The 15124-nt window shown below is 38.6% G+C and overlaps 1 protein-coding gene across 2 annotated transcripts; it reads right to left on the bottom strand.

The window, feature by feature from the left end:
• Positions 1–127: 127 nt before the first annotated feature.
• On the bottom strand, positions 128–15089 carry Usp16-45 (ubiquitin specific protease 16/45). Of its 2 annotated transcripts, XM_076123987.1 has the most exons (7): positions 14917–15089; positions 13871–14739; positions 7409–7532; positions 6733–6883; positions 5532–5679; positions 4312–4410; positions 128–4044 (listed from the first exon to the last, which is right to left on the bottom strand). In XM_076123987.1, exons 2-7 carry the CDS (start codon positions 14715–14717, stop codon positions 2429–2431), a joined length of 2985 nt encoding a protein of 994 aa, XP_075980102.1. In that variant the 5' UTR covers positions 14718–14739; positions 14917–15089; the 3' UTR covers positions 128–2428. The 2 variants fall into 2 exon arrangements, with proteins under 2 accessions (XP_075980102.1, XP_075980103.1); XM_076123988.1 differs by lacking the exon at positions 4312–4410.
• Between the last annotated feature and the right edge of the window lie 35 nt (positions 15090–15124).

Here is a 15124-nt window from a genome sequence, read left to right as displayed (position 1 = left end):
ACTTTATTAAAATGAAAATATTTACAAAACTGTCGAACTAACATCCCCGATGTTTTGCATTATACATGGTTTAATTAGCACCTATTTAGTTTCATTGAGTAGAGGTTCAAACAATAAAAATCTAATAGACATTTTACAACTATATTTTAATACACTTTTCGTAACTCATTTATGTGAAATTCAATATTATACAAAAAATATCAAATAATTAACACAAGCTAATCGCTAACGGCACAAGACTGACATAATATTGTCAAATGCAATCATAAAAATCGTTTCTATCGTAACGACAAACTTGAACACGGGTAGCGCTCCGAACGTCGGCACCAAAATACTTGGATTACATGCTATATGCTATTGAACACCTTGTATTGTTAGCTTGTTTAGTTACCTTGAATTGACTTTAATACCACGATACATGAATCAATGATCACAAAAATTCATTTAAATCAGACAGTAAATGACCATTTTTGATGTCGCGAAAGGCCTCAATCGGTGTTTGTTAAAGTAGACTGTATAACCAATCAGTATTATGACAGTATAAAACAAGTATTTTGCAACCAAACACGAATAAACAGTGTAACAAGTTTCTAAAAAATAATAATTAGTTGCACACGGTAAAAGCAACAACTAAATTGAGCACTCAATGTTACATAATGCGTTTAAAACTTAATATACACGACAAATAAAACAAGAAGATGTACGTCGAGTAACTTGTATTGTAACTCGATGTACGGGCCGGGCGACGGCGGGCGGCAAACCCAATACTCCATGCGGGTACCCTAAAGATAGGATTCTGTAGACAACTGCAAACTGCCGACGGCAGCGACAGTATAAAACTTCACAGTAGGAATAAAGATGAACCACAACTGCGACAGTTCAGTTTAGTGACGTCCAGCAGCTAATGCAGTCTGCGGTCTGCAGTCGCCTCCAAAACCTACCTAACTTTATAAAAAGTGTATGTACAATCAACTACATAAAATAGGTTATGATATGAATAAACTAATTTCGCGTCCAATCTGTTTAATGATTACATTAAAATTATTTGTAGACAGCTATATTTGTAAATAACGCGTTATGTTGGATTAAAAATCACCATTTTGTAAAAAATGGCACCATGTTAAATGTCATAAATAAGTTAAAATATACCAACAACGCGAGATCAATCGGAGATCTAAGATTACATAATTATTGTTTTCTGTCCCCTTTATACAGAAATGTATCGATTAGTATGATAAGTGATGTAAGAGTACTTTTCACTGTTTAGGCTGTTCAATTACAACTACTCACCAACTCTAACCGGTACATTTATATGATAACTAATATGGATAACACATCAATTGTTGAAGGAAACCAATATTAAAATATACATCTTAAGAGATTATCCATACATACATTTTATGAAGAAACAAAATTAAAACTAGGGTGACGCAGTCCAACAATTGACAACACATACTTTAATAAATAACTTATCTAGTTCGTAATAAGCGGCTATCATATGCAATCATTTATGTGAATAAACGACGGTAATGTAGAGTTACATTTCGCTTGACACCTCAATGGAAGACTTTACGCCATTGGAACAAACCAGAACGTGCCCTATCGTAATGAGTACAAGTAACAAGTACAGGACACAACATAACACATCGCGACCGACACGCGCCGACTAACATAAATACGTATATAACAAAAATAATCAATCACCTACATCGTTCAAAACATTTAATCTTATTGAGATGAATTTTTAATTTAATCGTTCTATAACAAAGTAACATAATCGTGTCAATTACATTTGGTCTAGGAAACTACGTTCCACTGAATAATATCGTAAAAACGTCCCAACAACTTATCTCTGTCAATTCCTCAGTCAGCGGTGATAACGTGATATTTGTATACTAATATGTAAAATACATAGTCATGAAAAACTTCTTAGAAAATATTGCTTTAAACGGGCGTGTGACGTCACAGCTTCATCTATGCTACAGCAGTTGTTGAAACAAACATCTAAATGGAGCAATAATTGAACTGAATTGTAATATAGCAGTATATCTATTTATTTCTTCAGTATTTAACTATGTAGTTCTATATCAAGCTTAGGATGTGTCGCGATGACGCTGGTTTATTAAATAACTCTCTTAAGTGGCATTTAGCAGTTACAAAACCAACCGACTCATCTAATAACCAGCGCCAGGGCAGACAAGTGCCGTTATATTATACATAAACTCATCAATGAACTAATCACAAGAGCGGCCGGCGGCAGCCGATTGCAATAACTACAATAAAATCAAAAGCGAGTAGATAATTAGAAAGCTATTTACAGCGCCTTTAAAAACGTAACTCATGCGAACCCTATGTATAACTGATCCTACCAGTCTTCCACTTAAATGCCAATCCAAAATCTTAGGCCTCGGGCGCGCGGACGAGTCGCTTATAAGATCCTCTCGTAGAACAGGAGGTAGGCCTGCGCCCGGAGCACCTTGTCCTCGCTGACCTCGGACACCATGCTGTCCGACACGTAGTACCACTTGCCGGGCGGCGCCTCGGCCGCGGGCGCCGGGCCCTCGCCCGACTCGTAGCCCGACAGGTCCGAGTCCGACTCGTGCTCGTTGTCGCCGCTGCCGGCCGCCGCCAGCGTGGCGTTGCCGCTCTTGGGCAGGAACCACCAGCGCGGGTCGCCGGCGCGCACCGGCCCGCGCACCTTCACGTAGGCCACGTAGTGCCCGCCGTGCATGCCGCCCGAGTGCTCCACGATCCCGTACAGCGAGTACAGCAGCTCGTTCTGCCCCTTCATCACGTTGGGCAACTTGCGCACCTTGTCCATGGCGCAGAACGGAGCCAGGTCCAGTATGGTGGGGAAATCCACGTGCTTCGACATCTTTCTGAACATGCACCGCGGTCCGATCTGGAACCTCTTCAAGTGTAGGATGAGGATAGCAGGCGGACTCGACACTAGGAACCGTTTAGTAGCATTGGTGTAAACTGTCTTTCCGTCCTTGCCGTTGATACGTTCAGTGCAAGTTTCGCAGCCAACTTTGTTGTTGCCGGTGAGCAGTTCCAGTGCGGTGAACTGGCTGAGGCACGACTGTATGCTGCACTCGTCCTCGTCACACACGTAGCGCGGTGACAGTGGACTTTGGCGCGAGTACGGCAGGAAGTCTCTCTGGCTCTTCTCGGCTTCAATGTTGTTGACTTTAGGCTTCGGCGCCGGCGGTGGTGGGTCGGCCGGACTCTCCGCCGCGACTGGCGACGGTAGAGCAGGCTTCTTAGTCTTGGAGTCATCCATGTACAGCTTGAGTTTGTCCAAGTGATTATTGAGGTCATTGAGGGTCTTGCTCTCGGGTAGAGACTCGTAGCTGCTTTCCCCGCTGTGCTCCAGCAGACTCTTGCAGCCCTGTACGCTGATTCCTCGTGAGACAACCTCGTTGGAGTACTCGGGCACGAAGGATATCCTCGACACGGGCCTCTCGAACTCGGTCTTGGGTGAAAGCTTGTTGTGTTGCGGACTCGACAGGTCCAGGTTGATCTCGCTCGAGAGGGAGCTGTGACTGCCGAGCTCCTTGCCGTTAGTGGGGGAGTCCACGTTGTCGACGGTCTCGGTGGAGTTGTGCTTGGTGGCCTCCGGGCTGGCGACGCCCGAGTCGGGGTTGGAGAGGTTCTCGAGCGAGATGAGCGGCTTGTAGTCGAGCGGCACGGCCGAGGTGGAGGTGGCGGAGTCGGCGAACTCGGCCTTGTCCTTGTCGCGGCGCTCGGGCGCGGCGTCGCTCTTCTCCTTGTCCATGTCCACGGGGCTGGTGCGGATGGAGTCGGAGCTGATGACCTTCTCGGAGTTGTAGCCGGACTCCATGTGGTAGGCGGCGAAGTTGGCGGCGGTGTGCGGCACGGCCTGCGTGGCCACGGACACGGCGCGCGGCGCGTCCTCCAGGTTGTCCTCCACGTCGGCGTCCGACACCGACGACGACGACTTGCCGTCCGACTTGGCGCCGTTGGCCGCGCCCGCCGCGCCCGCCCCGCTCGCCGCCGGCTCCTCCTTCGACGTCGAGTTGCCTGCAAACAACGCGAACACATTATCACCTGCGCGATATCGTCCGACGATACTTTCCTGTCTGTTTGTTTTACGAATAAATATATTAAACAGGAAACGGCAGGCGATCTCGCCTACTACAGTTACTAAGCTATTACAAAACGAGTACATGGACTAACACAAATAGTAAAACGGGTCCTAGACTGACAGCAAGTGACTAACACGAGACGAGTACACTGAAGCGTTCGGTAGGTATATAATAAACACATAGACGTGCTACAAAGTACCACCTTTGTTTTTCCTAGCGGCCTTGCGCGCAGCCATCCGCTCCTTCTTCAGTTGGTGTTTGGAAGGTTTGTTGTCCTCTTGTGTATTGTACATATTCTCTTCTGAAAATATGTTCTCAGGTCAATACATGCCTTAGTGACTACACATCGAGATGTTACGGACACAAGCGGGGCGCATGCGACTAGTGCACGTACAATATGTACCACTGTACGTGCACGCAGGGCGGGGCGGGGCACACATCGTTAACTAAATAATAATCTAATAATACGACGGAAGCTTTTCTTTACGCAACGTCTAATTTAAAAATGACTGTAGTCTGAAAGTCTTGAATAAAATATTGGTATAACTGTGCCGTCTTAGGCTAAATGCTTGTTTCTTTTCAATATATTTCTAAAGCAGGCAGTATGAAGAATTTTCGCCTAAGCTAATTCAAGAGAATTATTCACAGGCTATAAAATTATTTATAGACTGTGTCACGTTTTATGGTACCCATTTTAGTCGCTATTCTAATTGCTTTTCAGGTTTTGCTTTATTTCGTTTCATAAGTTAATATGATTTAACTTAGTACTTGGCAATGGGTAAAGTTGTTGAAACAACATTATAACTCCTCTTCCTAACAAGTCGAAGGAAAAATAATAATATTTAGTTAAACTACACACAAACACAACACATAAGCTTACACATAAACGACTACAGCGTGTTTCGTTCTCGATATAATGAAATATACATACAGAAGAGATAAGGCAACTTTAATTACTCACAATATAATTATTATTATATTGTTACTTGCTAGTGCAAGAAATTTAACTCAGCGGTTTCACCACTTTTAAATATTCTCCAGATAGCTTACCCGACGGAATTGCTGTCACTTTATATAGCAGATAGGATATCTGACACTTTTTTATTACACTGTCAAACTAGTTCTCAATCTTATTACTTGAATGAGATTTTTTTACTGTTACTTTAACACTATACTGTCTTCTTGATTAGAACCTTACATAAGATACTTCTTTTAACCACTATTTTATATATTAATTTTTATGTACATTGTTTACAATGTCTATTATTGTATAATACGATTCTATTAAGTGTGTAAACAGTTGTAAAACTATCAACGAACCTCATACATTTCAAATTCGCTATACTTATACCATTCTTCCCATACATATATAAATTTCATTACATCAAGAACAATCCACAAGTCGCATGTACATACACATACCGTTGGGTGTTTTTCGTCGTACTACGGCGGGCGGCTGCGGCCGACTGGCGGCTACGGGCAGGGATAGATCGAGGAAGTACTCCGCGCGGTCTGACTGATGCAGGCACTCTTGACACTCGAGGGTTGATACTAGGAAACCGCGGAACACCTGAGAAGTCAATGTATTGATATTATAAACGTGAAAGGTTGGCTTTTTAATGGTTGTTTGTTATTCATAAACTTGTTGTCCCGGCATTTTTTTATCGCAGACAAATTAGCTGAAAGTAGTCAGTAATAAATAAATTGATTTTGTTCCACGGCTTGGTATGGGTCTCCTCGAGAAATAAGCTAGGATAAGTATTGAATCCACCACACTGACTTACCCCCGGTTTCTGAGGTACATTTAACGGTAGTTTATCTATTCAATAGCGTTTAAACACATATAAGAAAACGCTATTGAATAGATAAACTACCGCTAAATGTACCTCAGAATCCGGTGGTTAGTACAGATATGGGATAATGCATTCCTTTAATAAGTGTTTTAGGCATGCAAGGTTTTATCACGATTATTTTTTTCATAATACTTATTTTAATATGAATATATAAAAACGATTACGGCGTTCCAAAGAGTGAAAGTTTCTTGTAATTCTAATGAAAGTGAGGAAATACGAAATCGCACAAATTGATCATTCCGATCAGATATCGAGTGTGGAACATGTGTTGCATTTTTAATTGAAAACCACAACAAAAAAATGTTTCCAAATCGATTAGACAGTTCTATCGCGATCGATTTCACACCATCCTTTATAATGAACTTTACTTCAAGAGCCTGTTAAAAAGATAGGAACATAGGTTGATTCACAACTTATTAAAGGGAGGGGGCCCACAGATCAAACAAGACCCCCTCCCCATGTCGTACTCCCCTGGCTGTCAAAATTCAGAAATACATCAGAATGCCTCTACTATTTCTCGATAATGGCTCGAAATTTGTAACAATCCCGGTTGTAAGGGATAACAGACATGATATTATGTATAACTGTATGTATATAGCTGACGGAAGATGCGTCGGGCATGCCTTGTTATGTACGTTCTTCGCATGAACGCAACGTCAGTTAAATGTGTAATGTTGAAGGTGTTAATATATTTCTTAGATCTAACGAGATGCGATCGATAATACACAACGCATTTTAAGAATTGAATCGATGCTTAAATTGTTACCAACCTGTTCCGGCCTTAGCATAGTATCAGAAGCTTGCTGTCCATAGAACTTGACCTTCTGCTTGACTTCGCCGTCGACCTTCGCGGGGTCCACCTTGGAGCTCATCCCCAAACTGCTCAGTATGACCGACTGATAGCGCCTGAGATCTTCTGACCTAACACACCACGGTACTGTTAGGTTATTGTGCTAGTTCACTCTGATAAGCTTGTACATATAAAGTTATTGTTGTTTAATGTCGTAAATGTATGCAGAGTGATATAGTTTATTGGGTTGTCAATGTGTAGATAGTATTGGTACTAGTGAGTGAGGTTTTAATACTTCACTATACTTTACTCTATTATCTTGAGAGGTGCAATGTGGTTGAGTGTTTTTTAATTCTTTAATGAAGTATAATTCAATTATTTATTCATCAGAAACTAATTTCCTTTGGAAATATCGCGCCCCCAGTTTCTGGTGTACATTTAGCGGTAGTTTATCTATTCAATAACTCACATAAAAAAAACGCTATTGAATAGATAAACTGTCGCTAAATGTACCTCAGAAAGAAGGGGTTAGAGGCAAATCATTTGTTTTAAGAACATTCTACATTTATCTTACTTTTATTTGCATAACAGGACTCACTTATACACTCTAGAATACAAAGGGTAATTAAAATGTGTTATCTCTGGTTAATTCATACCTGACAGCTTCAAGGAAATGTCGGAGCAGTTCGTGAGCATCGTGCTGGTCTCCGCCGCCGAACTGTGGTAGCTTGTTCACTAGTGCCGAGAGCAACTTGCGCGGGTTGTGCACGCCGCCTTCGCCTAGAACATTCAGTTTAAAATATTAAAATTTGCTTATATGCTTTAGCCAAACTCACCTATATACTTACTAAATACATTTTATAGGAGCAGATTAACTTTAATCAAGTTATATGATTTTTGACAGATTTAAAGAGAGAAAATTACATAAAAAAATCGGAAATGATAATATCGTAAAATGGCAGAATCGTATTCAAAAAGTTACTCAAACTATTATAGGGCATAGAGATTCAATGAAAAGATCATTGCGAAAATTATGAGTATAATTAACTCACACCCAGTTTCTGAGTACATTTAACGGTAGTTTATCTATTCAATGGCGTTTTTTTAAATGAGTTTAAACGCTAATGAAATGATAAACTACCGCTAAATGTATCTCAGAAACCGGGGGTTAAAGAAGTATTGACTAAAGTTGTTTAAGTTAACAGCCAAACCCCCAACGGATCATAGACCACATCTATCCCAATGATTACCGCAGTAACCTTGTCTTTAAGAGGTCGTAAAGGCGAAAGTTCAAGTAAAATAAAAGTTCATCGAAACAAAGAGTGCATCCGTTGCGCAAACATAACCACAAGGGCACACGGCAAATGTTTACGATATTTACGATTACGTGTATTTATGCAACGTGAAAACGTTAAGTCAGGGCTATGAACTGTGGCCGTGTAGTGTGATATTATTGAGACTGTCCTGTATTTGATGATATTGTTCAGATCCCCCGACTGCATTTACTATGAATGTAAGTTTGTTTCTCCTCTCGTTTCTTAGAACAAAAAAATTAAAAGCATGTGGATTGATGAAGCATTATTATTATTATTGAGACTGTTTTAATTTTGATGCTTCTGTCAAGACCACGAGAGGGTATCTTTTCACTGTGAATGTAAGTTTGTGTCTTTGCTCGTTTTTTAGGTCAAATAAGTATAAAGCATTAAAATTTGGATTAGTTTGGATATAGATAAATGTTACGATGCATTTGCAGCAGTGGGTATAAGATAGTCAATAAAACCTCGTATTTTAGTAAACAACGTGTTTATTTTAGTAAACTTAACGGCTTTAAAGGACAGTGGGGGCACGAGCAACTTATAAAAATCTAGAAGATAAGTTTTTCGCAAGCCGATATTTGAACCCGTGTCGATTCATTATCACTTGCAAAAGAGGCAGTGTCTCAATTTTCCAGCCATAGATGGAATCTCTACCTACGGTCGTAACACCGATACCATATAACAAATCATAATAAAGAATGCATGCGATGCATCGCTTGCATGTTTGTGTTATGACACGATAAATATGTTACGGAAGGCGTAATGAACATGCATTTTGTTAAAGTTATCGACCATGTAAATGGAAGTAGGAAATAGTGCGAAATTTATGTTTGGATTGACGATTTATAAGGCCGGTATTTTTTATATCCAATTACAGTCTCACTGCTGGGCAAGGGTATTTTTAACGAGGGTAAGATTAGGCCTTGAGTCCACCACGCTGGCCAAATGCGGGTTCGGGACTCGGTATGCTCTCAAAAAATGTATTATAATAACAAATTAAAATACAAAATATTTTCCATGATTAATACAACTACTTTGAAAAGGAATCAAAGCTACAATTCTAAGTATATTGGAAGTGTATGTCATTGCTAGCCGACGGACATTGATCTGCAATTCCGCATGAACCTTGAACCCTGTCACAGCGCCATTTAATTATTATCTATTGCTTAGTTCTATGTGATGAATGGATGTGAATGAAGAAAGGGAAGTATGTGTCGCACCAAGTGGCCTTCTCTGGTCTCTGCCTACCCACCCCTATGAGACAAAGGCGTGATTTAATGTTTGTTTTTAGATTATAAGTACGCCTGAAGCTTCCTAATTAATGACTCAGTTCAATAGAAAATCTTTTGTTAAATGCATTTAGAAAGATATAAAGACGCACTTTGTTTTATATACGCCGCGATATGATTGGTATTCACAAATAAGCACGTATTCGTAGGAAATAACCTAAATCTTCGCGATAAAAATATACATTGAATAATTTATTGTTTACTCGTCAAATAGAAGAGGAATCTGTATCATAAATATGTACGAAAGCTATATAAAATGTATCGGCTTGGGAGAAGTACTGTTACTGTATGAATTATATATGAAATGTACATAGTAATGGCCGGTTAGCTGGTGACCCTGGCAGATTTCTATGTTGCGATACGGTTTCTTATATTAAAATGTATAACTAGGTTATGGGCTTTACGTGAAAGACATTTTATAATCGGATTTAGAACGAACGAGCGATTTGTTAGCTCTCGCCGCTCGTGTATCGTAGAAACTACTAAACGAATATCTTTGCTGGAAAATTCGTAAGGAATATTTATGGTCAAATTAAAAGTGAACAACCTTATAAATTAGGCAGTCGCAAAGATAAGACTTTTCAGAAAAGTAAATTGTGTGATAATAATATGTTGGTACCGCATCAAATGGACCGTTATACTTAGTTTAAATTTTCACCGATGTATTCCTGTTGCCGCTATAACCACTATGTTCTATGTTTATGAAAGCTATGCCCATAGTAGCACACTCGTTTACGGTGATACTGATTACTCGCTCGCGCTTCCGTATACCGTAACGTATTGTTAGATAGTAGATAGCCTTCCAAAATATACATACATATTTATTTAAATGGACCTAGTAGTTTTAGAGATATAGCTTTCTTATAATATAATCTAGCAGTTTTCCGCCAGCGGCTTTGGCTGCGTGGAATTTCACCTCCCTCCAAGAGGTATCTTCAAAAAATCCGTTCTTACTGCCCCTCTACACATTCCAAAGAATCTTCATACAAAATTTCAATTCTCTACGCTCAGTATTTTCGGTTGTGCGCTGTCCATCAGTCAGTCAATCACTCAGTAACAGAAGAGTTTTTTCGATACATTAATCTCAATCTACAATAATAACTAAGTTTGCCTAGTAATCTGAATCTAGCATAATAACTGAGTTTCGCTAAAATTAAGTGCCGATAATAAGTAATAAAGAATAAAAAATCAAATTACAGCGCGTTAGTAATAGCTGTGCCCGGGGAGGTCGCTTCAGAAGGTCACCCTCGGAACCTTGCAGGGAATGTCCTTAGAAAGGTTGAATACGTAATATCCAGACTCCGCAGTACTTATGACGAAATGTGTTAAACAAAGACAGAGCGCGTCATATTATTTTATTGCGTGATTTATCGGATTTTTATTGTGCAGGGTATAATATTGCAGATTAGGGGCATCACTTTTTTATTCAAAAATCATTCTATCCTTTGTTAAATATCGTGATTTTAAAGGTTTTGTACTCGTCTGGGTAAAATAGTTATTTTACACAAAATCTGAACAAATGTCGCACTAAACTTTTCACGGGAATGACTTTATCTATTGGTGAAAACCGCATCGAACGCACGAAATCCGTTGAATATTATAGGTACTTATTCTTTGTTTGTCGTGAACAGACAGACAGACGCGGCGAGGGGATTTCATTTTATCACAAGTGATATTGACTAGTGCCCCGCATAGATTAGCTATAGGTAATTTACATTATTTACACATTCAATGTCTAGATTACCTCAAAGATTACCCCTATATACAATCTCGCTAAATTGACCTTCATAAAAATGAAGATATTTGATCAAGATAATGTTTCACTTCGAATCCTGATTAAAGGATAAGTATTGGATAACCTATTAGGCAGATAACATAACAAGAAAGGTATGCAAAAGATAGATCTGTTAGTATTTTCTCTAAGATAAAGAATATTTTATTATCACCAAGCTCTGAAAACAGTTGATAAGAATTCATGAGTACCTACTCATATCCATATACAAGGCCAAACTAATACATACATAAAATCACACCTTCCTCCCATAGCAGTAGGCAGAGACTAAAGGACGCCACATGGTACGATCTTTAACAAACTTCCTTAGCTTCATTCACATCCATACATCTTGCCATACAGGATCGACGGTTACGAGTACTTATACTACATATATCAATTATTTTGTTATGTCTAGATTTATATGACAAATTAATTACGTTTAACAGGCATAAGACAGTTTAATCACTGTCAACTTAGTGTCTAAAAATGTTTGAAAATAATTTAAAATCTCTCCAGACTGAACAGAGCAGTACATGCGTGAAATAGGTCACTGTCTAAATATAGGCAACCTATAGTCAGTTGGCAACTAGTTATATGGAGACAACATCACATATGATACACTAAGTATCCGGAACGGCGTTACTCGAGTTTATTGATAGACAGCACGCGCAACTTAACTTCATAATGACGAGATATAGAACTAGCGGATAACTAGCTAACCGTCACAGAATTGCTTGTGTGAAAATCTACTTGATAGCTCTCAGGAATAATATAAATGAAGACCTATCTCTCGTTCGGAAGGAGTCCCTTACCTGGCAAACGGATAATCATGGGTTAAAAATAATAGAAGAAAATTTCAAAATCAGATGGCAAGTTCTGGAGATAAGCTTGTTGAAAACAATAAATAGTATTTTATCAGTATCATAGTATACTATGGTAAACAAATGATCTATCTAACTGTACTTTAAATAAATAATTCACGTGAGGTTTCATTAACTCATCAAACAGTTCTTCCGTTCGCGAGAAAAGATTTCGCGGTGTAAAAATAATCCTGTGTTAATACAGGTAAGCTATCAGTGCTCCAAATTTCATCAAGATTTGTCCAATATTGTCTTCGTGAAAGAGTAACAAACATACATACATCCATACTAACTTTCGCATTAATACTATTAATAGGATCTGATTGCAACAACATAAGTCTACCAAAATCAAAGCACTGTGTACATAATTAAACCTCATTAACTACTTTAAACAATACATTACCAAACAAATTGTGCTGATTAGAAAAAAAACCGAATTATACAACTAACTGGTAATGTAATTCACTGTACAGACAATCTGTGTCATGGCATTGTAAACAGGAAAATAAGGTTTCTTGTTTACTACTGTTATTGACCATGTGACTCGGTACAAGTATAGATAGACTGTTGGTATATGAACTATGAGTGAATGAAAGTTGGCATTTGAGAGTGTTAGTCACAGTTTTGATTGGGGAAATGATGTGTAGAATATTTTGGTAAATCAAGCTGCGTTTTTATATGTAAATTATGGACTTTAAACATTATTTGAAACTGTACATTTGTATATCCTTGAATTTTGAAATACCTTTATGGGGTAATGGATTGAAATTATGTTTTTATCTTTTAGCTTGAGGTGCTAAATAAAGGACAGAGTCTAATAATATTAGGATAAATATCTAGTTCAACATAACTCTTTAATCAGTTTATATACTGTAAAAGAAAATGAAGTTAGAATAATTGAAAGTATCTAAAGAGGACTAGCTACATAACTGACTTGATGCTTATGAAAGAAAAATATTTCTTCAAAAGTTGTCTAAGACTTTGAAATATTATTTTAGTTTATAAATGCCTGAACAGAAAGTTTTGAAAGCATAATAAACAGTTATATGAAACTTTTGAGACTTAAAAACAATATACATAACAATGTTTGCTTTATATTTATGCAAGATTTGTATAAATACACTTTTTTAGAAATATAACTGTGTGAGCAAAGACAGACTAGCAGCTGAATAAATGACTATGTTTGGCAATCATTGTTAGTAATTACAGTTGCACAGTCAACCTTGCTCCTCTTTTGTTTAATCATTGCATTTGTTTGATTGTTATCTTAAGTTTTATTGCAATTTTTTAATATTTGCTTTTGAAAAAAGTCTTAAAAAGGAGGTATGTCTCTCAAAAATGTTGTTACACAAAATATTATAATGTATCAGAACTTAAACGCAATTGAAAACTAAAGATTAAGATACATTATTTATTAAGATGGCATTTTGACTGAATTGCAGTAACCATGGTATCCTTACCTTTACTTTTCAGTCACGTTTAAACCCATTGCATTATATTATGTGTAAAAGTTAAAAATCATAAAAATTACTTTTACTAAAATCAAATAACTTACAGTATTATTCCACTGATTACTTCAATGACGTTATAGTACAATTTACAATTAAAATATTTTATCACTAAATGACAACTTATGCAATATCTGTTATTCAACACACTATCACATGTGTTGTGTTGATAACACAATAAACCTGACAGTACATCAACAATATAAGCTATTTATAACTTGTATCAGTGCTATGAGGGTGCTTCACTTGTTATTTTCAATGCAAAATATGGTCATAATGCAGCCTGATAATTACCACTGATAGCACAAGTTCACGTTCCGTTATCATTGGAATAATCTACTGTAAGCTTATCAAATAATTAATTTACATACCTGCTTGAAGTTCACTCAAGGTTTCAGCCAAGGTTCGGGTCAACGGCCCCCACTCTGCTAGCTGCCCTGTGATAGGAGGCAGTTCCACCTCCTTAGCCTCATCACCATCTGGCTTTAATTTCAATTTCCCTCCAGGAAGAGTAAACCTTTCACCAGGTTCAGCCATCTCCTGAAGAACTTGCAACAAGTAAGGTGTCTGCACCAAACATTGCATCACAGAGTTGAAGAAACATGTGTTCCCTAAGTTTGTAAGACCTCTCACTCTCGGCAAGTACATCATGGATTTGTCCTTTGTCTTAGTTAATGGGTCAATCTTAATTATAGTTTCTACTGTTGGTACTTCGATTTTAGGATCAGTGTTAAATGGCAGTTCTATTGGAGGGAGAGATTTGGCATTCCCACCGCCCACTGCTTGCTTCTTGAGCCACTCCACACACTCGTGAAGTTTTTTAGCACTAGAAGCTGTAACTTCATTGTTGCAGTTGTAACAATAGACGTCCCAGGTAGTGGTGTTAGCAGTGAGTGCATGGCAGTCAGAGTGAGGAGTATTGAAGTGGTTCAGCGCGTGTTTGTTCCGCGTTCGGCCGCATAGCTGCGAGCCACAGCGCAAACACATCCACAACGAGAGGTCCTCCTCGTAATCGGGGTCAGACAACTCGGTTTTGGTCGACTTCTTACACTCCGAGCACTCCTTCTCGAAGCCTCCTGTCTTCAGCGCTTTCTTCAGTCGTGTGAGGTCAACTGCTTTAGCGACGTGAGGACATGCGGACTTGACGTTTTCGTCGCAAGATTCAGTAGATTCATCGCCATTCTCCCCAGGGTCGCTCTGTCTCTTTTTCTTTACCATTTTCACGTCTTAATGCAATCGCCTGCAATACGTAACCAGATACATGTGGTAAGAATAACCGCACTAACACAAAAAGAATAAAATGTCAAATCTGTGTCGATAGCCATTGCACGCGTGACAACGCACATTCATCGCGTATGCCTTTCAGGAAAAGTGCAAACGTGCCAAAAGTATTTAAATAAATATCATATCAACTTACAATTACATACGACGATGAGTCACTAAGTTTAGATCGTCCAAAATAACAAAAAGTTTTAGTTTTACAAAATTTTGTCAGAAAAGTGTACGACCGTCAACCATCTTTCTAACAATGTTACCAATTTGATGAAAGAAACAAAAAAGTTTAAACCCCTGTTCCACGAACTGGCAATGATTCATTACACATGACAAAGGAATGCTTTTAATCG

The sequence above is a fragment of the Anticarsia gemmatalis genome, chromosome 16, assembly GCF_050436995.1.
Source record: "Anticarsia gemmatalis isolate Benzon Research Colony breed Stoneville strain chromosome 16, ilAntGemm2 primary, whole genome shotgun sequence".
In the NCBI taxonomy this organism is placed as follows: domain Eukaryota; kingdom Metazoa; phylum Arthropoda; class Insecta; order Lepidoptera; family Erebidae; genus Anticarsia; species Anticarsia gemmatalis.
This window is presented reverse-complemented; position numbering and strand designations above follow the sequence as displayed.

Bases quoted from the DNA above. Each gene is read 5' to 3' on its own strand.
- Usp16-45 (XM_076123987.1), bottom strand. From the start codon at position 14,717: ATGGTAAAGAAAAAGAGACAGAGCGACCCTGGGGAGAATGGCGATGAA. The intron at 5,680-6,732 runs GTTGGTAACAAT...TTGACTTCTCAG, and splicing joins CTATGCTAAGGCCGGAACAG to GTGTTCCGCGGTTTCCTAGT. The intron at 4,045-4,311 runs GTGGTACTTTGT...CGTTGTTTGCAG, and splicing joins GGCCGCTAGGAAAAACAAAG to GCAACTCGACGTCGAAGGAG.